At 51.7% G+C, this 25,568-nt stretch overlaps 2 protein-coding genes across 2 annotated transcripts; one reads left to right on the plus strand and one right to left on the minus strand.

Moving 5' to 3' along the window:
* Window positions 1-291: 291 nt before the first annotated feature.
* On the minus strand, window positions 292-16,875 carry Dcst1 (DC-STAMP domain containing 1). The gene is made up of 16 exons (XM_003475374.4): window positions 15,390-16,875; window positions 14,627-14,752; window positions 14,462-14,536; window positions 9,384-9,512; window positions 8,952-9,091; window positions 8,031-8,247; window positions 7,813-7,956; window positions 7,031-7,152; window positions 6,629-6,786; window positions 4,451-4,550; window positions 4,276-4,371; window positions 4,060-4,186; window positions 3,614-3,730; window positions 2,930-3,072; window positions 2,709-2,822; window positions 292-604 (listed from the first exon to the last, which is right to left on the minus strand). Exons 1-16 carry the CDS (start codon window positions 15,511-15,513, stop codon window positions 353-355), a joined length of 2,184 nt encoding a protein of 727 aa, XP_003475422.1. The 5' UTR covers window positions 15,514-16,875; the 3' UTR covers window positions 292-352.
* On the plus strand, window positions 15,710-25,533 carry Dcst2 (DC-STAMP domain containing 2). The gene is made up of 15 exons (XM_063250426.1): window positions 15,710-16,020; window positions 16,112-16,282; window positions 16,556-16,657; window positions 16,874-17,071; window positions 17,340-17,405; window positions 17,855-18,068; window positions 18,179-18,336; window positions 18,738-18,902; window positions 20,431-20,598; window positions 20,698-20,798; window positions 21,524-21,654; window positions 22,157-22,284; window positions 22,607-22,700; window positions 22,777-22,917; window positions 25,378-25,533. The coding sequence occupies exons 1-15, from the start codon at window positions 15,753-15,755 to the stop codon at window positions 25,400-25,402; spliced, it is 2,130 nt and encodes a 709-aa protein (XP_063106496.1). The 5' UTR covers window positions 15,710-15,752; the 3' UTR covers window positions 25,403-25,533.
* Window positions 25,534-25,568: the final 35 nt, after the last annotated feature.

Consider the following 25,568-nt stretch of genomic DNA (forward strand, 5'->3'; position numbering starts at 1 on the left):
CGGAGCGGCCCCGCCCCGGAGCCGTCTCTAACCCGCCGCGCTCCGCCCCTGGGGAGGCCCGGCCTCGCAGGGTCCTAAAACACCCGTCACGGCCACGGCTTCCCCGGCGCAGCTCAGCGAGGCTGCAGAGAGCCCAGTCCGACCGGCTCGGACGTCGCGCCTTGCCTGCCCTCATCCCGAGTCTGCACCCTTCTCTCCGAGCTTCGCTGCTTTCCTGCCCTGTTAGAGGTTAAGCGGGGGAAGCTCTCGAGCAGCGCCCGGCCCCCTCCCAGATCCCCACGAAGCACAAGCGGCAGGGACAAACGAAGCGCTTTATAAGTGTGTAGCTGGGCGGGAAGCGAGCCATCGCCCTTCACTCCGCGTAGGTAGTGTCGTCGTTGCTGTCACTGAAGGCGGAAGAAGAGAGCTCCTCGCGGGGTGTGCAGACCGGGCACTTCTGCCGCATGTCGTCCCAGCACGACCGGCAATACACGACCTGGCAGTCTGGCGTCGGGCACACGTAGGACTCGGGCGTCTCGGGGGCCTGGCACACCACGCAGCGCCGGCGCAGCCAGCGGCGCAGGACCGGGCAGCGGCGGTGCAAGGTGTCCACCAGGTGGTGGCGCTGTTGGAGACGTGGGTGGTTAGTGCCAGTTGGACAGCGACAAGCGAAAGCACAAGCTACCAGAGGCACTGGACAGCACTTATTGTCTTAAGTCCCCGGACTTGACAAGGCCCACAAGTTGGAGGAGGCTGGGTGGGGCCACAGAGAGCACTGGGGGACGGGGTGTTATGGGTTCTAAGGCCTCCTCCCACTGTCTTGGCGGTGATCAGCGTGGGAGGCTGCAGCTTCCAGGCCCACCCTGCAGCTAGATTAGCAGCAGCTGTCATCTGCACATGTAAAACAGCCTCTGTGTTTCACGGTGAGACTGAGGAGTGAGGCTGTGGATATACACAGTGACTATTGTCCTCACTTTGCAGATGAGAAGGGTGAATCTTAAGTCAGACCTGGCCAGACCCGGTTACCCTGATGCCACATCACTAGCCTTGTTATTATGTCTCCACTGCCACCATACCCTCTGTCTACACAATTGCAAGGAATCCTTCTTCAAGGCACCTTACGAGGCCCAAGCTTTTCTGATGAAAGCTCCAGGGGCCCATTGTCTCCCCAACAAAAGCAATTAACTCCCAGCTTGGTCTTCAGAGCCTTGCATTTTTTCCTTTTCCAGCCTCTGCTCCACCACTGAATTCTGCCTCTTCTGGGTCCAGTTTCTCCTTGGTCTGGCCCTGGCCACCTGGAACTCCCTATGGACTCTGAGTCTCTGTCCATTTTGTTCCCTCGGCTTAGCTTCAATGTCCCTCACACACCTCTCTACTCATTCAAATATTTTACTTCAGGACTAGGCCAAGAAATCCCGATATTTTATTTTTCATCACACATTCATCCATACTTTATTGTGTATCATGAAAATGGAGAGGTCTAGGTACTGAAGAAAACCTAAGCAAACACAGTATCACTTCTGCGAACTGTGTTAGATTTGACTAAATAGGGATGGCTGCCATTTGTTCCATTTATAATGTCTAGCCCTGTACTAAGAGACTGTAGGTATTAGTTCAAAACACAAACACAACCATATGGACTGAGGGTGTAGCTCAGTGGTAGAGTTCATATCTTTTTTTTTTTTTTTTTTTTTTTTTTTTTTTTGTTTATCGGTACCAGGGATTGAACTCATGACTGCCTGCTTGCAAGGCAGGCGCTTATGCCGCTGAGCTAAATCCCCAGCCCCCAGAGTTCATATCTTTTGTGAGCCCTAAGTTCCATCCCAGCACTGTGCACATACATGCACACATACACACAGTCATGCATGCATACCTAACCAAATACTGCAGACATGGTTAACATCTTTTTTTTTTTTTCAGGAAACATAATGTTTGGATAGATGATTACTGTCCCAGGAATGAACAATGGCTCTGAAGATATATAGCACTTTACTGTCATATCAACACCATGAAAGAAGATTCATTTAATCCTTACAACCAGGAGAAGGAGTACTTGGCCAAATTTTAAAGATAGACCAAGGCATGGCCGCTTCTTCTCTCTCTGGGACAGAGAGGACTGTTCAACCGCAGTGGCAGTGCCAGAGAGGAAAATGGGGGTGTTAGGAGCTGTGTGTGTGTGCTTGAGGTCATACAGTTATCACATTAAGAGGAGGAGCAAGGATTCAAACCCAGGCCTTCTGATTTCTAGTGAGAGGGCCTTATAGATCAGTCCAACCTCCCATGCTTCAGAGGAAAAAATAGACCCAGGAGAACCTTGGTCTGGGTCACATAGCTTAATAAGGCAGTGTGGATGAAACATGATTCTCCTGACTAACCACAAAGTCTTCCTGATCCCAACCCACCTGCCTCCTTCCCCTCTGAGCTGCCCTGATCTTGTGTGTAGTGCCCTTTGAGAACCTGTGCTGTGCTGTGAGCCCTCTCTTTCTGATGAGCTCCTTTTGTTTCCTTGGCCAGATTGTATCAAATTGCTTCTACTTTCATGATGGTCCACTGAAAGTTTTGGGCTGAGCTGCACCCTGGGACACAGAGGTGAACACTCCCCTGAGGTCTGGAGCTGGACATCTGGGGGCCCTGGCATGTGCTGAGACAGACTGAGCTCCAGCAGGCTGGGCCTCAGGTGCATGCTGGGTGATGCCCCTTTCCTACAGTTCACACAGGCTTGGACTTACTGGAGCCCTCTGCTGCTGGGCCCGCCTCACGATGGCAGCCCGCCTCAGCTTGGTAAAGGCTTCTCTCTTCCTCAATAGTTCATTGTAGAGGAACAGGACCCGTTTCTTCTCTCTCTGGGACAGAGAGGACTGTTCAACTGCAGTGGCAGTGCCAGAGAGGAAAATGGGGGGTGTTAGGAGCTGTGTGTGTGTGTGCAGGTTGGGATGTTCTCGGAGCACACCTTGGGAAAGAAGAAGGCTGCGATGACCCTCCGGAGCCGGTAGCCGAAAGCCTGGGCCAGGCAGAGACACAGCAGCAGGCCGATGGGGAAAGTGGCCCTCCAATAGGCTCTGGCATCCAGGCCCACGGGCTGGGGCAGACAGGCTGGGGACAAGCCAAGCCTGTGAGCAGGCTGCTCAGGGGAGCCCTGGCTGAACTCCCAAGCACCCCTGTGGGAAGTGCATGGTAGACCTTGATTCTCCTGCTCTCTTGGCCTGTCTGTGAACCCTGCAGAGCTGTGGAGCCAACACTCAGCCACCAGGCTTTAGGTGGAACACATCTTGAAAACTGTCATGGCAGGAGGTTTTTTCTGACAGCGCTGCTCTAGAGGGCTTTGACTCTCAGATGCCAAAGCCCCAGCCCCCAGTCTTCTCTGACCAATCTGCTCCCTGATACATTCTTTTTTTTTTTTTTTTTCATTTTTATCGGTACCGGGGATCGAACTCACGACCGCCTGCTTGCAAGGCAGGTGCTTACGCCGCTGAGCTAAATTCCCCCCCCCCCCATACATTCTTGGCTCTACTTTTCCAGACAGGCCGGGCACCATTTCTCCTCCACCAAGACCTGCCCTCCTTTTACCTTGGACTACTCTAACTCTAGCCCCCAGTACTCAGTTCCTCTAACCCAAATTTTCAGGATCACTCACGCATGTTGTTTGATTCCACCCCTGTGTCTGAAGAAGTGTTGAGGGCCCCAATGGTCTTCCGAAGAAGCCGGGCGAGCATGGAATCCCCCTCAACCTTCACCTCCAGTTTATGACTACCTGGCACCAGGATGAGGGTGGAGGAGTCAGAAAAGAGCTGGAGTTAGGGTTGGGGCAGGGTGGAAGCTGTCAGTGGGGTAGGGTCAAGGTCAAGCCACAGTCCTAGGAATACTCAACTGCACAGGTCTTTCTAGGGTTTTGCCCAGTCCTAACCCTTCCCTGTTGTAAAGCAAAAGGTCTAACTGAAGTCCCCTGGTGACAGCTGTCTGGCTGCCGCGCTGAGAATGGACCTTGGGGAGGGGTAGGAGGGCTGTCACAGGAAGGGGAGCAGGAGAGGAAACTTGGGTGGGGGGCTGCGTGGGCTGGAGTCAGCGTGGGGCCTGGCTCACTGTGAAAGGAATACTGCAGGAAGGAGTGCTGGCGGATGGTGTTGAAGACCAAGTAGAGGGCCCAGTCGAGCCCACAGAGCACCAGCAGAAGCAGTAGGACAGGCAGCGCCTCCAGGAGCTCCCGTGCCTGTAAGAGAGCCTGCGTGGTCTGGGCCTGCCCCTCTCAGAGTCAGACCTGCTGTGATGCTCCAGACCTGCCGCCCACACCATCCTCACCAAATTGCTCATTTCGGAGGCCTGGACAATGGGCTTGCAGGGGAAGATAAAGTCCTTCTTCTCAGCCTTGCGCAGTGGCAGCAGAGTCCGTTTACCCTGGGGAAGAACTGTTCCGTTGTCCTCCTGGAGCATGGGTTCACACAAGGCACCCTTAGGCAGACTTGTGTGCACTCACCAGCTTCTTCCTGCGCTCATCGATCTGACAGAAGTAGGTGCTGATGTAGATGTTGTCAAAGCGAATGTCCTGGTTGTAGCTGTCCGTGTAGGAGAAGGACCTGGGAACAGATGGTGGGGACTTCTTGTCTCTCTTGGCAGGGCCTGCTCAGCCCAGCCATCAGGCTCCAGAGGCACAAGACCAACCGGCATTCACTGCACACCCCACTCCCAAGAGACAGTGCCAGGCAATGATGACAAGGGCCCAAGATTCCACCCCTGCCTTTCAGCACCGTGTGGTAGAAGCGCTGGATGTAAGAGGATGAGGGGGGGCTTGTCAGTGGGCGTGGATGCAGGCATGAGGCCAGGGCCAGGAAACCCCTTCAGACCGCAGGAACCTCCTAAACTCTGACGCTCACTTCGCCTTTCCAGTGTTGACCTTTAGGCTGTTCCTGCAGCACGTGGGGCAAGCGGATCAGGCAAAGCTCATCCCAAGCCACCTTCCTGCCTCCCCGACCGCCCTGCCCCTCGCTGGAGCATAATAGTGGTGCGCACGTGTGTGTGTGTGTGTGTGTGTGTGTGTGTGTGTGTGTGTGTGTATGTGTGTGCGCGCATGCACGCATATGGAGCTATCTTCCATGTGTTTGCCAAAGTAACTGTTGGAAATGTGTTGAAAACTGTAATAATACATTAAATAAATTCTGCAAAGTGTGAAACATAAGCTCCAGTGCTATTGATTCTGGGACCCTATAAAAATCCACATCTCCCATTGTAAGAAATAACCCGAAATGCAAAGAAAGACTGGGAGCGCCCCCTTGTGGAGAGACCTACTACTGCCTTCTGCGGCTTCCTGCCACCCTAATCCCTTCAGTGAGTAGCGACCTGCCCAGGCAGCAAAGCCTGGAAGTAGCTTTTGAATCCTTGACTCCTTCCTTACCCCTCCAAGCTACCTCTGAGACCCACTGAACTTTTCCCCTTCCTCCTTCATTCAGGCCATCTTCCTGCCCTGCCACGCCCTACCACAGCCAGACTAACTCTGACCTAGCCAGGCTTCTTGCTTCCAGGGGGCCACGGTCCATCTTGTAACTGTCCCCAGGCCAGAGCCTCCCCCACACACCTTTCCAAATCCTTTTCATTACGTCCACTTTGGCCGACCCGATCTCTCTCTCACTCTGCAGATGCCAAGATCCTTGCCCAAGATACTACCTTTCTTTTCCGTGACCATGGTACCCCACCTATAGCCTTTTGGCATCCTAGTATGGACCTCCCAGGAGCTCTCCCTCAGCTCCACACCTGTCTTAGTGTGGCCTTTGGACATCTCCGTCCAGTGGGTATCTGCCTCATTACCCCAAGTAGATCAGAAGTATCTTTTTTTTTTTTTTTTTTGTCTTTTTCATTTTTATCGGTACGGGGGATCAAACTCACGACCTCCTGCTTGCAAGGCAGGTGCTTATGCCGCTGAGCTAAACCTCCAGCCCCAGATCAGAAGTATCTTGTGGGCAGGAGTGAGGTTCCTTCTTTCTCCTCCAATGGGCACACGCATATTCACTCACTAGCAGTCATGCTATCCCAACAAACAGAGGCCAACTGATCAAGGATCTGTGGCTCCCGTGGTGCAAGCCCCACCTGTCATCTGGGGGTGGAAATGGCAAGGAGATGGAGATTCAGGGGTCCAGAAAGTCAGTGGGGAAATGAGAGCACAGCGAGGCCCAGGCCTCCCAGCTGGATGCCAGGCTGGGTGGAGCTGAGGACTTTGTTCTAAATGCAAGGAAAGTAGCTGCCAACACAGCGGGCATGAGGGAATGAAAGCAAAGTTGAATGATAAAAATGGCACAAAGTCAGAACCAAGGGGAATATGAAGGGCAAGAAAAAATCAAAAGTCAAAGCTAAATGTAAAAAAAAAAAAGTATTAGAATAAAGGCTGGAAGGAGGTAGATAAATGGAGCCGGTTGCCCTTTTAAGATTATGGGAACATGAGTAACGTTTCTTCTAACAAAATGTCCACACATCCTATAGCTTTTTGTAAAAACAAACCCAACTTAATAAAAAGGCCAAGTTATAGGCAAATAGGGTTCCTATTCAGAGCTGGCGATGGGGTCTGCATTCTGCCTCCCAGCCTCCCTCAGGGTGGGCTACCCCTGTGAGGACAGGGACAGGAGCAGGGACAGGGTGAGGGTTAAGTGGGGAGGGGGCCGCTCACGCTCGGAGGACCAGCAGGAAGGTGCAGGACATCAGTGCATACAGCAGCCCCAGGGCCCACTCCAGCCGGGCCTCCTGCCGTTCCACGTAGTCCCGCACCTCGGTGCTCACGTGCTCCCAGCTCGTGTTGAGGCCCAGCACCCCAGCCTGCTGCTTCTCCTGGGAGACACACGTGCACGCTCAGGTGCCAGGCGGTATTGCATTCAAGTCCCCAGGTCCCCCAGATCTTCAGAAGGTGTCGCTGTCTGCCGACCACCCTGTGTGCTGGTCTTCTCCCTGTACCTGTGCTACCGTATACCTGGCTGCCCATTTCACCTGTAGGCTGGTCTGATCTCCCACACACCCTCCCAGTCCTATGCCATCCTCCTTTCCCTGCCTTCCCCTCATCCTTCCCAAGCCCTACCTTGATGTCAATATTGGCTGAAAATTCCCCATCCAGGCCATGAACAGACTGGTTGAGGGAATCATAGGTCTGCCCAAAGTTGCCTTCGACTGGGATACGGCTTCGGCACCAAACCTCCATCACTGGGGACAATCAGGTCAAGTCAGGGCCTCTGCTTGGCAGGCTGCATGCTCTCCTGGGAGAATCCTCATTTTGTTCTCCCTCCTACCCTAGGGCTTTTGCAGTGAGATATATCCTCAGCCCCTAGTTTTTCTTTTAATTTTGAGACAAGTCTTTGCTAAGTTACTGTTTCTCAGGCTGGGCTCAGACTCGCAATTCTAGAGTGCTGGGATCTCATGCATGTGTCACTAGATCTGGCTTCATTCTGTCCATGACTTTCTGCCATAATGACTGTCCCTCATCACTGTCTCTAGAGTCTTCCTCACAGAAGCAAGGCCTGATCTCTGTTTTCATCTGTCCCTAACCACAAAAAACATTATTAATGACAGCCAGCATTTATGGAGTGGCTCCTGTGTGTGCCAGCTCTGTCAGTTGCTCTTAGTCCTCAGAGCCCCTAGATGGGTCAGTTCCATTACTGTGCCCATCTTCAAGCTGAAGAGATGATGCTCAAAGTTTTGCTGCCATTCACTGGGATCACATGACAGCCTTAGATGAGTGACCTCAGGGTGGTGTGTCCACAGAGCCTAATCCCTGCTGCCTTTCCTGTACCACACCTATCATGGTCCTTAAGGATTTGGCTCCCTAACTCTGGCGCACCCCCACCCTCCTGCCACTGTGCCAACCCTTGGAAATGCCACAGAAGAACTTGAATTTCATTGGCAGGCAGATCAAGTGGTTCAGGAGTGGGATCTGAATACGTTGCATGCACTGTTCATGTTTTCGGTCAAACCAACGACGACAGCTGAGAATAGCTTGGTTTACCACATCTGCAGAAACAAGCAATAGTGTCTGAGGTCCCTGAACCCTGACCTGGACCCTGCCCCCAGGGACACCCCCTCACAGGAGCAGCGCAGCTTGGTCTTTAGCTCAAACATCTTCTGGGTTGATAGGTGGATCTTAGTGCTGGGGGCCTTCTTGGCCTCTGCACCTTGAGTAGTTTCCTCAGAGCCCGCAGCATCCTCAGGTGTGTAGCCAGCCTCACTGCTCACCTGGGCATCCAGGTCCTTAAAGGCAGTGGAAATGTTTCGAGTCTCTGCTCTCAGTGATTCTTTGCTGCCCTGGGTTGGAGTGGACAAGGAAGCAAGGACTGTTTAGAGTCCTCATCCCCATCCTGTTCTCTGCCTGTGCCAACCTTTGGGATCTTCCCTGGGTTTATGAGGAGGTAGGCCAGAGACACATTCTCCCCTCTTTGGTCTTTGCCATTCACAGTGCGGGACCAGTCACCTCTCCCCAACTGTCATACTTCCCTCCCACACCCCCCAGTTTCTCCTTGGATCTTCCATTCCAGATCCTTCCTACTCAGTCAGTGCTTCCTGAGACCCTTGGATTTCACCCTAGATCATTGTGCCACCTGAATGTTTCCAACTCCCAAAGCCCTCGGCCGCCATCTCCCAACTCCCCATCTCTGCAATACTCCCCTGCTCAACAGCCCCCAGTCCCAGCTTTCAAAGCCCAGCTCCCTCCTTACAAAAAAAAAAAAAAAAAAAAAAAGCCCAAGGCCCCTGCTTTCCTATCACCCTCCTTCAGTAGCCCAGAGACTGCCCACTCCTGTATTTGGAAATGGATGTGAGGCATGTCCCAACAACTGGGGATCCTACAACTGGGGGTCCTGGTATTTGGTACCCCAGAACCAGGGCATATTCTGCCCAAAATGCCAGTAGTGTCCCCAGTGGGAAAATATATCCAGGGTTCCAGCTCCCAACTCAAGTGAACTCGGCCCCAGGAGAGGGATTTGCAGGCCCTGGCCATGCGAGTTCCTGACCAGCAGGTCCTTGAAAACTGCCCGGAGTGGCGCTGTGGAGATATGCCAGGCTGCACGGGTATTGTTGATCTGCAGCTCCACGGTGCAGCCCAGTGATGCTACCACTTCATTGAGGTTGTGCTTCATATTGGCCACTGGCCCTGGAGGAGGAGGCCAGTGGTCACTTCTGTGTAAGTCCAGTACTTTTTCAAGCCCCTTCCCTGCAATGCAGTGGACACCTTCCAGGATTATACAATGATCAGACTGAAAATTCTTTGCATTCAACTCTGGACTTTTTCATCTGTATAAACTAAGGAGGCCCAGAGATGGGGAGGAGCTCTCTTAAGAACAGGCAGCAAACTGGAGTAACTGGGATTAGACCCTACCTTTTCCACCCAGGGTCACTGCTGCCGGGTGACCCACCAGCCCTCAGGGACACATGGATGCACTCACCTATATAAATGGCAGCCAAGGCATATCCCAGGACGAAGAGCCTGCCCTCTTTGCCCAGCATCTTAGGCACGAGCAGGAGGCTGGCACAGCGGATGTGAGGGGAGGTCCCCCAACCTATGGCACCCAAACCTGTCAGGAGAGCCAAGAAAGTAGGTAGTGAGGCAAAGCAAAGAAGCTGCCACTTACCGTGCTTACCAGAGGCCCTTGCCCTAGCTCCTGCTGGCCTCTTCTCTCGGATAAACAGGCCATCCACTCATGCATTCAACAGCCACTTTCCATGTTTGATGGTATGCCAGTCTTTGAACTGGCATGGAGAGGCTGCAGATGGAACAGTCATGGCCAGTGTTGGTGCGTGTGTACACATTTATGTACGAGAGTGCATGTTTGTGTTATAGAAGGCAGCCAACATTTTCCACATCCAGGTTGGACCATTCTTATCCTACATGATGAAGTAACAGAGTGGGCAAGAGGAAAATTCTAGATATAGGCACTGGTGCTCAGGTGGGTCGAAGAGGTCAAAACCCACTGGAGACCTTTCCAACGCTCTGACACTTGCAGGATTCAGTCTCTCCTCTCCTGAGTTAGTCCCAAATCATGTGTCATTGTATGGTGCAGCAGTTTTGTGTGTCTTCCTGTGGCCTCTGCAAGGAGGCAGTGAGCTCCTGAAGTCGTAACCCAGAAAGAGAGACAGACAAGTAAACAGATGACTACCACACCAAGTGCACAGGGCACTAGGGAGGGGCTTATGCGGAGCCAGGAGTCTGAGGCAGGCGTGGCGATTTGTGCCGGGAGGGGTGGGGCAGGGAAAGCTGGACAAAGAGCCAATGTGTCAACCTAGCCCTGAAGATGAGCAAATGTTGGGAAGCGCAGATGGCATCCAGGCCAAAAGCAAGCATGAGCTGGTCAGGGAGACTAGATGTTGCCTGCACTGACCAACCATTTGCCCAGGGATTGCACAGCTCTTGAATCCTTCCACTTCCCTCCATCCACTGACCTGGAGAGTCTCCATCATCTCTCACTGGGACTAGAATGTTTGTTGGTTTTAGATGACAGTGCTGGGGATGGAATCCAGGGCTTTGCATATGCTAGGCAAACACCTTACCACTGAGTCATACCTCCAGGCCCTGGCCTAGAGCTAGTCTCCCTTCTTTTTCTCTTGATATTTTCTTTTCTTTTTTTCTTTCGCTTCTTTTTTTTTTTTTTTTTTTTTTTTTTTGTACCAGGAATCAAACTCAGGACCTTGCACTTGCCAGATGGGCTTTTATACCTCTGAGCTAAATCCCCGGGCCACTCTGTTGCTACTTTGCACTTCAATTTATACAAAGCAGCCTGAGTGGCCAGGTGTGGAGCCACAACTGTACTCCCAGGACTCCGGGAGGCTGAGGCAAGAGGACTGAAAGCTTGAGCCCAGCCCATGCAACTCAGTGACCCAGTAAGACCCTATCTCAAAATAAAAAAAAAGAGCTTAGTGCTTCCTGGGTTTGATCCTTGGTTCTGAGAATAACAACAACAAAAAAATGGGTTGCCATTGTGATTGTGTAAAAACATAAGTTGAGTCAAGTCCCTTGCTACCTTAAACCATCCTGCCGCCTTCTGAAGGCACGCTCCTCGCCCTTAGCCCCCCATAGCCTAACCCCAGGCCCCCCTGCAGTTCCTGCAGCACACCAGCCTCTCTTCTACCACCCTGCCACACCTCGGGCTGCAGGCAGGAGTGCTCCTCCCTGATTCCTGGGCTGAGCGGCTCCACCCAGTCCTACAGGTTTGTGGCCAACCTGTCTGGTGCCACCCAGCAGTTTTTTCTGTCTTCTCTCTCTCACTAACACAATTTGGGTTTTGTTCAAGGGCAACAGCCTGGTTCTGTTCCAGCCCTTGGGGGTGAGTCTGGATCTGTCTAAACCAACCATGGTATTACAGAACTTTGGAAGGGACTTGTTCTGTGGTCTTGGCCTTCTGGCCAAAGACTCCAGTTGAGGACAATAGTTGACAAATAGTTGCCCTACATTCTAACTCTAATAGAGCCCCATGGAGGTTTGGGTATCTGTTTTAGGCTGAGCAAAACAGCAGAAAGTATTTCTGTCTTCTATGCCGCCAGTTTACACAAGCAGAACAGAAACAGACTTTCTGGAAGGGGAGCCACGTGGTTGGTACAGGCAGGTCCAGAAGGAGGTTTGTGGAGAAGATGGGTGTCACGTTCAGTGAGAGACTCCAGGAGGCCATTCTGCAGAGCCTGCTTCTCATCAGGATGAGGTACAGGTGGCTCCCATGGCTTTTCAGGCAAGGACTTGTGCATTTTCTTTGGGACAAGCAGGCATTTTGGAAGGCATCAGATCTAGAGCCGCCTATGTGCGCTACCTGGAGACAATGAGTGGGCAGGCCAAGGCTTCTCCACAGCAGGCTCCAGCTGAGACCAGACAGCTGGGGCAGGAAGCAGCCAGGTGGGAGGTGCTAGGAAAGGTGCAGTGTAGACCTGGGCAGCAATAGCTGAAGGGAGGGCAGATTTTCCTGAGGAAAACAGCCAGAAAGCAAAGGGTTTGTATGCGTGGTGGCAGTGGGGACCGCATGTGAGTACTGTGGCCAGAGACAGAGCCTTCTGGGCCAAGACTCCAGCTTCTGCCTGTAGCAACTGGGGATATTGCTTACCCCTCGTCCTAGGTTCAGGGAAGGGCATATTGATGCTGCTCTGGCCAGAGATGTAAGAGGAAGCCTGCTGAGGAGATTATAGGGAAGTGTCCCCTGTTCCTTAAAAGGGACATGATGAAAGGACGTTCCTTCTTTCCTTTCCAGTGTTTGACATTTTGTATGTGAAAATGTGGTGCCTGGAATCCAAATCAAAACAGCACTGACTCCCCACTCCAGTAAGAATGGCCTTTATCAAGAACAAAAAACAAGTGCTGGGGGTTCTGGGGAAAAGGAACCCTTCTACACTGCTTGTGGGAGTATAGACTGGTGCAACCACAAGGGAGATCAGTATAGAGATTCCTCAAAACACCAAGACTAGAAGCTCCATTTGAGTCAGCTGGACCTCCTCTGGTTATCATCCTGAAAGTGGTAAAGTCATTGTATTACAGTGACACATGCATACTATGTTTCAGCAGCACAGATCACAGTAGCTAAACTATGGCAGTGAGCTATATGTCTATCAGCAGAAGAACAGATAAAGAAAATGTGTTTACACAATGGAGTGCTACCCTGTCATAAAAATAAATTTGAATCATTTGTAGAAAAATGGGTAGATTTTGAAATCATGGTACTAAATGAAATAAATCTAATAGGAAGGGGACCAAGGCACAGAGGGAAGGTTGAAAGAGGGAAGGGGAAGGGAATATAAAAAGAATTAAGATGTATTATGTACATGTACCAGCTTCCCACGATGAATGCAATCATTATGTACTGCAAATTTGTACTAATTAAAAAAAACAAAAACAAAAACCAGGCCAGGCATGCTGGTGCATGCCTTTAATCCCAGCATTTGGGAGGCTGCACAGAAGCAATGCTGTGAGTTCAAGGCCAATATGGGCTATACAGCAAGACCTTGTCTCGAAAAACAAAAACACCCAGCAGCATAAGTGCCTGCCTAGCAAGCACAAGGTTGTGAGTTCAATCCCTGGTACAAAAAAAAAAAAAAAATGGCTGGGGATTTAGCTCAGCGGCATAAGCACCTGCCTTGCAAGTGCATGGTTGTGAGTTCAATCACTGGTACCAGAAAAAAAAAAAAAAAAAAAAGAAAGAAAGAAAAACAAAAACAAACAACAACAAAAAAAAAAACCACAAAGCAAAACAAATCAAAAACAAGAAATGAATCAGATACAAGGCTATACATCACATGATCTCTAATATGAGAGACCCAACCTATATATTATATAATGATGAAAATAAAAGAGAGATGCTAAGAAACAGGGAGGCTGAGTCTGAGGAGATAGAAAAGGTATCCGGGGAAGGAGAGAGGGAGGAGAGTGAATGAGTAAAATGATCAAGATTCCATATGTATGTTATCAGCTCCCCAAGATGAATGCAATTATTACGTATTGCAAAGATAAGCTTAAAAGATGTGATGTTTTGAGTTGCTGCAGTCATTTTGTGACCTGGAGTGAGGGCCAGGCTGCACTGCAGGTGGCAGACAGAAAAGACAGAAGGAATCTGGCTTTTTGATGGGGCTATTGAGCTACTAAATTATCAAATTCCAGGAGCACCCTACATTTTTTTTTTTTTTTTTTTTGTGCCGGGGATTGAACTCATGAGTGCGTGCTTGCAAGGCAGGCGCTTATGCCGCTGAGCTAAATCCCCAGCCCCTTACTTTGATTTTTGTTCTATGAGATAATAAGCTTTCTCTACAGTTCAACCACTTTTAGGCGGGTTTTCTGATCTTGCAGCCAAATATCTCCATTGAAATCTCATCTCTGGCTGGGGATATAAATCAGTGGCAATAAGTGTTTGCCTCACCTGTGAGCCCTACATCTCCCCATCACAAAGTCACCTTCTCTGAGAAGCCATCCCTAATTGCTCCAACTAACACCAGCCCTGTCTTTCACATACCTGGTCATTTTTCACATCATTTGTTGCCATCAGAAATCTCTCGCTCCTTCCTCCCTCCCTTCTCTGTTATGTGGCTCTGGGGATGGGATTGAGCCCAGGGCCTTGTGCATGCTAGGCAAGTACGCTACCTCCAGACCCAGAAATGCTCTTGCTTACTTGTTCATTGTCTAATTTTCTCCCTTGCTCACACATAAATGCCAAACAGCCAGCGCTTGTTAATTCTGTCATGCAGTGTCTTCAACAGGTGGTCAGTAAGGAGTGAATGAATGAATGAATGAACTGAGTTTCACTGGAGGAGCAGAAAATGCGCCAGAGAGGTCAGGAAGGGTGGTGGGGTTTGGACTGTGGGGTGTCCCTCAAATTTGACAGACTCACTGAAGACCTCAGGCTGGGGCCTCTTCCCCCTGGATTTCCCCTAAAGCTCAAGAGGAGGCTGAAGGCACGAGGTGCTGATGGACAGAGTGACTGAGTTCTGACTCCCCCTCACCCAGGACTAGGCCACACTCCCCAAGCCTCACACACCCCAGCTTTGGGCTGGCACTAACCCACCAAGCCGTACAACACCACCATCTTCTGCTCTTCATAGATGTTCATAGGGTTCACCAAGAGCTGAAAGAGACCTGAGAACCCAGGATGAAGCTGAAGGTCCATGGCTCGGCTCCCGCCCTGGTCCAACCTCTCCCCACCCAACCTTCCGCCTCCACACTCACCTATGGCCAGGAGTCCCCCAGTGCCAGCCCCCAGCAGGAAGGTAGTGACAGGGAACTCGCCTGGCTGACGCCACAGGAACCGGCTGCAGAGCTCTGGCAGCCCCCAGTTCAGGAGCCTCTGTACAGCTGAAAGGTGAGCAGTCAGGTTCATAGCCCTCTCTCCTGGCTGGGTTAGGATCACTAGGGTTAGGGGCTTGTAGGGGAATAGGGATTAGGGTAAACTGGAGGATAGTTAGGAGAATTTGCGGGACCCTAGAGGAGAAAATAAGGGATCTTGAAGAAGTGGAGCAGAAGTAAGAAAGAGAAGAAGAGCAGGTGTAGTTATACACACTGGTGATCTCAGTACTCAGACTAAGGCTAAAGGATTGCTGTGAGTTCAAAGACAGCCCGGACTACATAGTGAGTTCAAGGCTAGCCTGAGCCACAAAGACAGACACTGTTTTAAAAAAATAAAAATAAACAACTATTTGTAAAAGGACAGTATGTAAACATTAACTAGTGATTTCTTATTGTTTATTTTTTCTCTGAACCTGCGTATTATTTCTACCCATTTTCTGTTTTGTTTAGTCTTTCTTTAAATAAAATTTTAAAAAAATAAATAAAAATAAGTAGACCTTGTCTCAAAACAAAATAATAGTCAAGCATGGTGGTGTGGGCCTGTAATCCCAGGGAGCTTTATGGTGAGGCCTTGTCTCATAATAAAAAGGAGAGAAAAGTCTGAAAGGAGAGTGTGCTGGGAAGGGGTCTCTGGTGTCCATCTCACTAGTGTGGGGTGGTTTCCTTCTTTGCCTTCTTGGCCCGCTCTCATGGTGTTTAATGTCCTCTCTGTTCTTTGGAACCCTCTCTGGTCCCAGAAGTCTCCTCAAAGCTTCCCTTAGAAGTGCCATCCTTGGAGAGAAGGGAAGGCCTCATTCCTAGCCCCTCTCTGAGTCTGTGACTTCCAGTCCCTCAGCTCTGAGATACAGAAGACTGGAGACCCACTCTCCCTCCTCAGCCCTCGGAACAGATAAGGGATTCTGAGACACACACAGCCCAAGCCCTCCGGAATCTCTGAATAGAGTGAGGAATTCCAGGACACCAGAACCCAGGGCCTCTCCTGGAGACAGGAATCATTGTCCCGGCTGCCATGCCCAAAGCTATGGGGGATGTTGCATTGTCCCTAGGGGCAGAAGAGCCTAGCATGGCCCGGGCCATTGTTCGCAGTGTGGGCGGCTTCAGCCTGGGATTGTCCTTGGCTACGGCCTATGGGCTTCTGGAGCTGCTGGTGGAGGGGCGCAGCCCCCGGGGCTGCCTGGTGGGCACCGTCACTTTGGCTGCCTTCCTTAGCCTGGGGATGGGGTTCTCCCGCCAGGTCCGAGCCACTGTCTTTCTGATGCTGCCCCAGGCTTTCTCCAGTGAGCCTGGCATGTGGGGCGAGGGCAGGTCCTAGGGTAGGGGTAGCTGTCTACAAGGACCTTGCTGCTATGTTCAGGGCTGTCTCCCCAGGGCATGGCCGGATGCTGCTGTTGATGGCTGCTTTTGGGTTGGTACTCCAAGGGCCTTGTGCCAACACTCTGCACAACTTCTCCCAGGCCAGTAAGGCGGTGGCCTGTGGGGCAGAGCTGGCTCTGAACCAGACTGCGGAGGTGCTGGAGCAGGCCAAGCAGCCCCTCGTCAGTAAGCCCCAACTCTGTTTCCCACAGGACCCAGTGTCCCCTCCTTCTGAAAGGTTTGCAGTCCTTTGCCTTATTTCTGTGTCTGAACCTCAAAGCACCCAGCCTTGAAAGAGACTTTGGAGTTCAGCCAAACCCTCATGTTCTTGCTCTCTGGTCTCTTCCTGGCTCCCCACCTCCCCACCAGTCCTTCTCCCCTCCCCAGCAGGGACAATGTCGAGAATTGGCTCCTACAGCGTGGAGGAGGCCCCACACTGTCCCTACCCCTTTCTCGTAGGTGCTCTGAATAAGATTAAAGCTATCGCCAGGAAGGCCAAAGTGGCTGCTGACCAGATCCGAAAGTTCTTTCGCTCAATCATGGATGGTGTGAAGCATGTGGGTAAGCTCATGGTACGGCTGGATTTGGAGGTCTGGGCCCTCACAGCTGTCCCCCACCCTGTTCAGGTTTCTTGGGTGCTAACTGTTCCTATTGGATACAGACTAATGGGGCCCCGAGTCTCTCCAGCTCTGGGTGCCAGCTGGTGTTCTCCACACCCTAGAGGAGGAGAGGCTGGGGGACTCTGTCGTTGAGTACCAGCCCCACAGCTGTCCCCAGCCAGGGCCCTGAGGAATGTGTGGTATTGGCTTCTCCACATCGGTGACATCTGCAACTCAGAGCTGGGCAACCCTTACTCAAAGTGTGCGCGGGTTTTTGATGACGCCAAAGACAACTGCATGAAGATCATACCACAAGCCTACCACCTGTGTTACGTGCTCATGCCCTTCAAATTGGCACTGTGTGGACTTGCCAGCCGTGAGAAAGCCAAGGGCTTGCAAGGGGGAGGAGAGAGTGGGGATGGGGTGGAGGGGGGAGAGGGCAGAGTCAGGTGGGAGGGTTGGGCCTACAGAGAGCCATGAAGATGCTTAGCTCAGGATGGAGGGAGGAACAAATGTTGGGGGTTGGGGCAACAGAAAAAGGCCAGTAGGAAAAGTGGAGAGTCCCATGAGAAGCAGGACCCAGAGAGGGCTTGGGGCAGCTCTGTCTCTGCCCCTCTTTCTGACACTGCAGTCTCCACTCTCAGTGGTCCAGGTGTTCTGCATCATCCCCAAGTACATACAGCCCTTCTTGCGCAAGACCATCGGTACCCGTAAGTGGCCCCTCTCAGCCCCATCAGGCCATAAATGAGAAGCAAAACCAGGAAAGGGCCTCAAGAGGTTATCCCCATCCCATCAATGTCTATTCTGTCCAGGTTAGGAAATTGAGGCCCAGGAAAGGGAAAAGAGGTAACTAAGCAAAGCCAGACTTTAGATCAAGAACTGAGAACAGCCCCCCCCCACCCCAGCAAGCACAGGGCATACAGATAGATCCTTACTTGCCTCTATCATGCTAGGTATAATGCTAGGCACCCAGCATATGCTGGTGGTGGTGCTGGTGGAGATCCCACCCTCTTCCTAGTCCACAGTAAACCCAAGCCCTGAGGGTTCTGACCATCCGTGAACTTTGTGACCCTTGGGCTGTGACAGCCCCCTACAACTGCAGCTCAGTCCTGCTAACTCTCCCTGTTCACAATTCTGTTCCAACTCCTACTGGCTCTAGCCATAATGAAGCTGATTAACCGGGTGCGTCAAGAGTTTGAGTTCAACATGACAGTCACCCACTACTTCTCTGTGGACCTCAATGCCTCTCGGAGCCTCTCCCAGGTGGCTCTGGACCTCCACGAGGCCGTCAGCCTGAAGCTGCAAGGCTTCCAAGAGGCCCTGGCTCTGATGGGCTACGCTGTGCCTCTGCTGCTCACGCTCCTTTACCTCCAGTGAGGGCTAAGGGCCAGCTCAGCCTGGCATCCCAGAAGGTTGAGGGCCAGGTGGGGTTACCTAGCATTCTGACCTGGTGCCAGAGACCTCCTCTGTGCTCTCCATCTAGAGCCCTGTTTTACCGGTACGCCTACCTGAACTGGGATGATTTTGACAACATCTACATCACCAGCCTGTTCCTGCGCATGGAGGCTGTGCGCTCCCTGGCAGGGCTGCCCACAGTGCTGCCGCTCAGTGCCCACGAGGCCAGACATTACATCCACCCTGGTGAGGGCCTGAGGCCAGGGTTTCCCCATACCCATACCTGACCCTACATGCAGGGCACAGGCAGGGAAGACCCTAGAGACTGTCTAGGCCCCTGGCTGGTTCCAAGGGAAGCTACCAGGCCTGCACCTCCAACCACGGAGCCCCTGGCGCTAAGAATTCCCAGCCTTGTCCATGGTCCTTACAGCCTCTCTTTTCCATCTATTGTTTTGTTTTGTTTTGTCGGTACCAGGGATCAAACTCACTACCATTCGCTTGCAAGGCAGGTGCTTATGCCGCTGAGCTAGCCCCCTCTTTTCCATCTTCTGCAAGGGTAAACAGGCCCAGGAGCACATACTCCTTTTGGGATTTGGACCCAGTGGGTGAAAGAACTGGGGATCATCCTCTGGTCCCCACCTCCCTAGGCTCCATTTTCCTGTCCCGATGGGAGCAGATTTTGTACATCCTGGAACTCCTTGGCCTGATGCGCCACCTCATCATCATGTTTCTCCTGGTCTTCCTGGATTATGCTGTCTTCTGGGTGCTTGACCTGGCCCGGTACCAACTTCAAGGGGAGATCGTGGCCCGCAGTGAGTGCTTGCCATGCCTGAGTATACCCAGCTCCAGGCTGGGTATACTTGCTCCCATGTTCTCCCCCAGCCTTCTCTTCCTCCCCACACTCTGTCTTGGGGACTACTCAGATGTTCCCATGTCACTGTCACTCAACATCATCCAGCTCTATCCTCTGCCTGGTAACACCTATACCCAGGTAAAGGTCATGACTATACAGAGCAACTGAGGCCAGGTTTGGTGGGGCATGCATGTAATCCCAGCACTGGAGAGGCTGAGGCAAGAGGAGCCCTGCACAACTTCAAGGGTTACATAGTTAGTGAATTTGAGAGCAGCCTAAACTATAGAGCAAGACCTTATCTCAAACCCCTGCCCCAATCATAAAAAACAAAACAAAACAAAACCCAAAACAGAGTATAAAGATACAAGTTCTAGGGTAGGCTGATTGGTGGGAGATCTAACCAACGGCCATCACACTGAACTATATTCCCAGCCTTTTCTTTCTTTTTCTTTCTTTCTTTTTTTTTTTTTTTTTTTTTTTGTCTTTTTTGAGACAAGATCTCTCTATGCAGTTCAGGCTGGCCTTAGGCTCACTTTGTAGCCCAGGCTGGTCTCAAACTTGCCACAATCGGCCTGCCTCAGCCTCCCAAGGGCTGAAATTACAGGAGTGCACCACCACGCCCAGCTTGTTTTCTCCAAACCTTTAAAAAAGTCTACCCAGGGACCAGAGATATAGCTCAATGGCACAGCACCTGCCTGGAAAGCACAATCCTGAGTTGGATTCCTAGTATCAGAAAAAAGTCCACCCAGTTTGATGTTGTTTTTGTTTTCTTTTTTTTCTTATTTTATTATATTTTATTTTATTTTATTAGACAGGGTCTTGCTGAGCAGTTTAGGTTGGCCTAGAACTCACTAGGGAACCCAGGCTAGCCTCTAATTCATGGTGATTCTCCTACCTTAGCCTCCCCAGGTGTGTTGCCACCATGCCCAGCCCCAGACTTTTTTATAAATTTTACTTTGAGAGAGGATCTCTATAGTCTAGGGGCCTCAAACTTTTGATCCCCCTGCCTCAGCCTCCCAAGTAGCCATGATTACAGGCATGTATCACCATGTTTGACTCAGCCAATGCCTTAACATAAAGTATTTCTGGGCAGTGTGCGATGGGGTGAATCTCAGATCTGGTGGCCTGGCCAGGCAGACACTAGTGCCACCCAGCTGTACCACAGAGCCATAGTTCAGAACCTGTGGTCAGGCCTTGCAGTATCCTGAGGATCCTTGCGCATCAGAGTGCAGACCATGCCTATGATCTGCAGGGCTCATCTTCTACCGATGAACAGATGTGCTTGTTTTCTGTGGAGTGGAGCAGGCACCTGTCGTGTGTGCTCCTTACCTAGTATCTTTTGTGGGTTTTTTTTTTTTTTTTTTTTTTTTTGGTCTTTTTCTTTTTTATTGGTACCGGGGATCAAACTCATGACCGCTTGCTTGCAAGGCAGGTGTTTATGCCACTGAGCTAAATCCCCAGCTCCCTTACCTAGTATCTTTGTGCAGGCCCAGTCTTAGTGTCCATAACTGTGGAAGGTTCAGGATATACAGGGAATATTTACCGTGACCTGGTGTCAGCTTTCGACGTCCTGCAGCAGGGCAACGTCAGCATCTTGTCCCAGAAGTGCCTCCTGAAGCCCTCAGAGCCAGACTCCACCAGTTACATAGTCATCGGTATGGCCACTGCCCCAGGGCCCTGGGGACTGGGAGCAGGTGGGAGGGCTGCGGCCAGCGCCAGGGCCTGCAGCAATTCTCACTGGGCCTCTGCTCCAGGCGCCATGTACGGCCTATGCTTCTTTGTCACTCTGTGTGGTGGCTATGTCAGCCGGCTTCGGCGAGTCATCTGCGCCTCCTACTATCCATCTCGTGAACAGGTGAGGGGGTCCTGGCCATGTCAGTCCTTGCCCCACTTCAGGTGCCAAGCTAGGCTGTCTTGGCTTTGGGGAGCCAAGAGGACTTTTATAGCTGAGTCCTCTCTCCTCTGGTGGAACCCCAAAGCAGGAGATCTGAACTGCAGGTCTCTGGGGCCTAGAGTTGGCTGGGGGAAGAGGTGCCACTTGGGGCAGTGCTTCCTGACCCAGAGCTCGCCTCCAAAGTCTTGAGACAACCAGGGGAACAGGGCAGTGTTGGCATGATGGTGGTTGGAAAGAAACATACTCTCTTTTTACTCATTTGCTAATCGTGTACTGAACACCTGTCACTGTGCTGGTCACTGAGGCTGCCAGGATGAACCACATAGGCTGGAGCTCATCTCAAGGCAGGACAGACTGGCTGTTAAGAAAACATTATAGTTTTTAAAAAGAGCTTACATTAAGGAACAAATAAAGTGCTATAGAAATCCAGAGGAGCGCCAGGGATTTAGCTCAATAGCATAAGCACCTGCCTGGCAAACATCAGGTCTTGAGTTCAATCCCCGGTAACAAAGAGATCCAGAGGAAGGGGTGGGAGTGGATAATTCCACCCAGGGGGGCCCAGAAGTCTTCCCAGAAGCAGGGGTATCTGTAGGAGTTGGACAGAAGGAAAGTGGGGAGGAATGCAGAGGCAAGCCAGGCAGATGAGACATAGCCAGGTAGGAGCCATCCCCAATTTCCTGCAACAGGAAAGGATCTCCTACCTCTACAACATACTTCTGAGCCGGCGAACTAACCTGCTGGCCACCCTGCAGCGAGCGGTGAGGCGCCGGGCAGCTGACCAGGGCCACATGAGTGCCCTCCAGGTGCTAGCCTTCAGGTGAGCCAACTGGCCTTCCTCAGTAGATGTGACAAGAGTGGACAGAAAAAGAGCCAGTGGTCAGAGGGCCCACTGTTCAACTCCCTAGGTGACCAGCGGTTTGGTTGAAGAGGGTGCCTGTTCCACACCCTGCAAGGAAGAATTCAAGATGAGAATTCTTTTGTGTGTGTGTATGTGTGTTTGAGACAGGGTCTTGCTATGCAGTTCAGGCTGGCCTTGAACTCACTGTGTAGCCCAGACTGGTCTTGAATTTACAACGATCCTCTTGCCTCAGCCTTCTGAGTGCTGAGATTACAGGCATGCACCACCACATGCAGTTCAAAAATGAGAATTCTTAGGAGTGGGAGTGAGAAAAAGAAAGAAGGCAGAGCGATAGAGCAGGTGCCGCTAGAGGTAGAGAGATGGAGGTTAGGCTGCAGGAAATCCTCTGATCTTTCAGAGGTTGGTACTGATGTGGGGAGGGTTAGACTGGCTGGCCCTTGTGTGTGCTGCCCCTTCCCAGGTGCCCATGGCTGAGACCATTTATCAGGCAGTTTCAGCTGTACCAGACCTACTGCTTGTGCTGTGGGCAGCCTCCAGAGAAAGGGGACACAGACAGCTTTGTGTACTGCAGTACCCCAGGGTGCCAAGGTGAGACCCGAGGCAGGTGCCCCTTCCCAATGGCACTCACCATAGCTACATATGACCATCAGCCTCTCCCTATCTCACCTTTTGTCCCTTTCCTTCAGAGCTACGCATATTTTCATGGCATGAGGCCCTTGGGTAACCCATCTCCTCCCTATTTTCCTTGGTTTTCTGGCTGTGAATAGGATTTGTATGCAAGGGGCATTGCCGCAGGCCCCTGTCATGCAAACTGGACACCTCTCCGGGGGTGGGGCAGGGAAGAAAGGGCTGGAAAACCCCTGGGATGGGATGGGTAACTCAAGTTCCCTTTCCCGCCTGCCTGTTATAGGTCGCTACTGCCAGGACTGCTACAGCCTCCTGGGCAGCACCTGCTTTGTGTGTGCTGCTCCTCTCTCCTACCAGGGGAACCTGGACATAGAACTGTGAGTCCTTCAGTGACTGCAGTCTGTGGGGGCAGCGGGAGTAACCTGTGTAGGCCCTGAAATAAAGCTGCTCCAGGGACTCGAGCGAGGAGGAGGGCCCCCCACTACAGCTGGCTGTGGCTGAAAGGAGGGCCACCGAGGAGGAACCAATCCTGTGGCAACAGCTCCAGGAAGCACCGGACAGAAGCTACTCAGAGAAGTCTAGCTCTGGGCCCAGGTGAGGGGATGTAGGGATTGGCCCCTGGGAATTGGAAGCAAGTCTGCCACATTTATAATGGGCTTCATAGTGCCTCGACCTGAGCTAGGGCTGAGCACAAATGTGAAGAGGAGGAACAGAGGTTTACTAAGTGCCCACTTTGGGTCTGCACCCCACCTGCAAGGAAGGGCTCACTGTTCAAGGGGGAGAAGGGCATCACACAGGCAGCACTTGAGTACCCCAATAAAGGAGAGACATACTATTGGAAGGGGGTATATTAATGAAGGCTTCAAAGGAAAAAGAAAAAACAAGCTTGGTTTTGTGGCAACCTGAGTAATGTCAGGCTAAGCTGAGGAAGTATGGAGGAGGAGGCCTGTGGAAGTATGAGAATGAGCTATTCAGGAAAGTAAATAAGATCTGAGGTGTGTAGCGGGTTGTGTGCTTAGGTGGAGACCTTAGAGAATATTGAGGGATGAGGTTGAAGTCAAGGTGAGGAGAGACAGACAAAGAGACCTTACTTGCCATTTGAAATTCATGATGGAAAGTAAAATACTCACATTTCTCTTTTAAGGTCATAGTTTAAAAAAAAAAAAAAAAAGATCCTAAGTTGAGAAGGCGGTGCGGAGACTGGGCAGAGGCTGTCACGTCTGGGAGAGGATGATGACAGCCTACAGTTCCAGGTCCTAAGACTGACTGGGATCCATGCTTGGGACTCAGCAGGTGTGGGGGCAGGAGGAGAAATGGGCTCTGGGTAGAGGACTGGCCAGTTGGAGACCTGTGATGTGTCTGCAGGCATCCAGTTGCAGAGGTCCAGGGCATAGTTGGAAAGGAGCAAGGCTGGGGCTGGAGGTATCTCTTCTGGGGCAGTCAACACTCAGACTGTAAGAAGATGAGCTAGGCCATCCTGGTGAAGGGTACAGCAGCAGAGAAGGGAACGGGACCAAACTCTGAAGAGTTCATCACAAACCTAAGAGGAAGGGAAGAGTCTCAAGAAAGCAGAAGGGCAGAGCTCAAAAGCCCGAGGTGATGAGCAGGCTGCAGACAAGGATCAGACACTGGATCACAGTGTGGTCGGTGGGGACACTCTTCATATGCCATGAAGGCCAAAACTAGATCAGGACAGGTTAAGGGGTGGCTGGTAGAGAGAACCCAGAAAGGGGGATGTGTCCCCCGTATCACAGCTGCCAGGAGTTTAAAAATCCCTTTTAAATGATAACTGACATCACTACAAACAGGAAACTAGACAGTGAAGTTACATGCAAGGGCCAGGCTGCAAGAGACAGATCAAAAGATGTTTCTATATCCAGGACAGGAAATGGAAAAGCAGAGCACTGACATAGAGGAGAGCTCTAAGCCAGGTGGACAAGATGGCCCTAGACTGGCACAGGCATGGTGGAGGTGGAAGGGAGAGGAGGTCCTCTGGGCAGAACTAAACCTCTCCTCCAACCCAGCACCTCACTTTTATTGGGGGAGTGGGAGACTGGAGCACTGCCAAGAGAGAGAAGGGGGTGTCTGGGAGTGGCATAAAGGTCTCAGGAGTGGGTGGTGCAGGGTGCAATACCTGCCATGGGCAGTGTGCTAATAGGTCACCCGGGGAGTGAAGGGACTTCCAGGTAGTATCAAAGGCCTAGTGATGTTGAAAACTCTAACCTGTAACACCTGCTCCAGTGTCCCCGCTTATTCTTTGGCAAATGTGGTGGCAAATGTGGTGGCAGGGCTGTCCAGGGGCTGTGTCATAGTGAGATGTTAGGGTGGGACAGTGGTCATGAAGACAGGCAGCAGGACAGAGGGGCTCAGAGTTCTGGGATGAGTCTGCTGAGTAGCTGAGGCTGAGAGGCACATCTGACCAGAGGAGGCTAAGGCAAAATTCATGGGGTCAAGGCCATAAAGGACTGAAAGCCAGGGAATTAGATCCTACTTTGAGAGGAATGCTGGGCCAAATAAGCAGCCCAAGCCCAGTACTAGCACTTTGGATGGATGCGGCAAGGTGTCTGGATCAGCTGTCACAATGCCACTGATACAGCTGTTGTGACAGCTAAGAGCTTCACAAGGAACAGGAGAAAGCTAAGCTACCTCCACTTGGGGGCACTGCAAAGAGAGCTGGAGGGCGGGTGCATTACCAGGAGCAGCACAGAGCTTGTTTATGAGCCCAGGGATGCAAAGAGAGGCCAAGCTTTCTTTCAGTGGCTCTAGAGCCCCAGGGAAATTAAAACGCTAGGTCAGCATGGGGCAGCTGAGGCCACCAGTGGTTTTGCTCTTACTAGCTACGTGACCTTGGGCGAGTCACTGCCCACCCATCCCTCAGCATCAGCCTAAAATCAGAAGTTATCTCCAGCCTAGGGCTTGTATGCCTCAGGGGATAGGAGAGCAGGAGCTGCTGGTAAATAACAGGAGCGGGATCTGAGCAGATGGGCCAGGGGCAAGGACACCTGTGAAAACAAAACACTGGTGATAGAGCTGTCCCTTCCCTCTCCTCCCTAGTGACCTGGATGAGGAGGAGACTTAGAGAGGTAGCACACGGCCATGGCTCCAGCCTGAAGCCCACCCAGGACTGGCCATGCCATCAGAAATCTTCTGCCCCACCCCCAGCAGTCCCTCAAACCCTGTCTTTCACCTCCCTCTCATCCTGATTCCTCCCACCCACCCCGAAAATAAAGGAACCAAAAGTGGAC

This window comes from Cavia porcellus, unplaced genomic scaffold (assembly GCF_034190915.1).
Source record: "Cavia porcellus strain 051 isolate PalLab524CR breed Dunkin Hartley unplaced genomic scaffold, mCavPor4.1 scaffold_6, whole genome shotgun sequence".
Classification (NCBI taxonomy): Eukaryota; Metazoa; Chordata; class Mammalia; order Rodentia; family Caviidae; genus Cavia; species Cavia porcellus.

What these genes read in the sequence shown, in the direction of transcription:
- Dcst1 (XM_003475374.4), bottom strand. Translation starts at nt 15,513, where the DNA reads ATGGCACTTCTAAGGGAAGCTTTGAGGAGACTTCTGGGACCAGAGAGG. An exon ending in AAGGAAACCACCCCACACTA is followed by an intron (nt 14,753 to 15,389) that starts GTGAGATGGACA and finishes CTCACCTTTCAG; the next exon opens with CTGTACAGAGGCTCCTGAAC. An exon ending in CTTGGCTGCCATTTATATAG is followed by an intron (nt 9,092 to 9,383) that starts GTGAGTGCATCC and finishes CTCCTCCTCCAG; the next exon opens with GGCCAGTGGCCAATATGAAG.
- Dcst2 (XM_063250426.1), top strand. Translation starts at nt 15,753, where the DNA reads ATGCCCAAAGCTATGGGGGATGTTGCATTGTCCCTAGGGGCAGAAGAG. An exon ending in CAGACATTACATCCACCCTG is followed by an intron (nt 18,337 to 18,737) that starts GTGAGGGCCTGA and finishes CCACCTCCCTAG; the next exon opens with GCTCCATTTTCCTGTCCCGA. An exon ending in AGGGGAGATCGTGGCCCGCA is followed by an intron (nt 18,903 to 20,430) that starts GTGAGTGCTTGC and finishes ATCTTTGTGCAG; the next exon opens with GCCCAGTCTTAGTGTCCATA.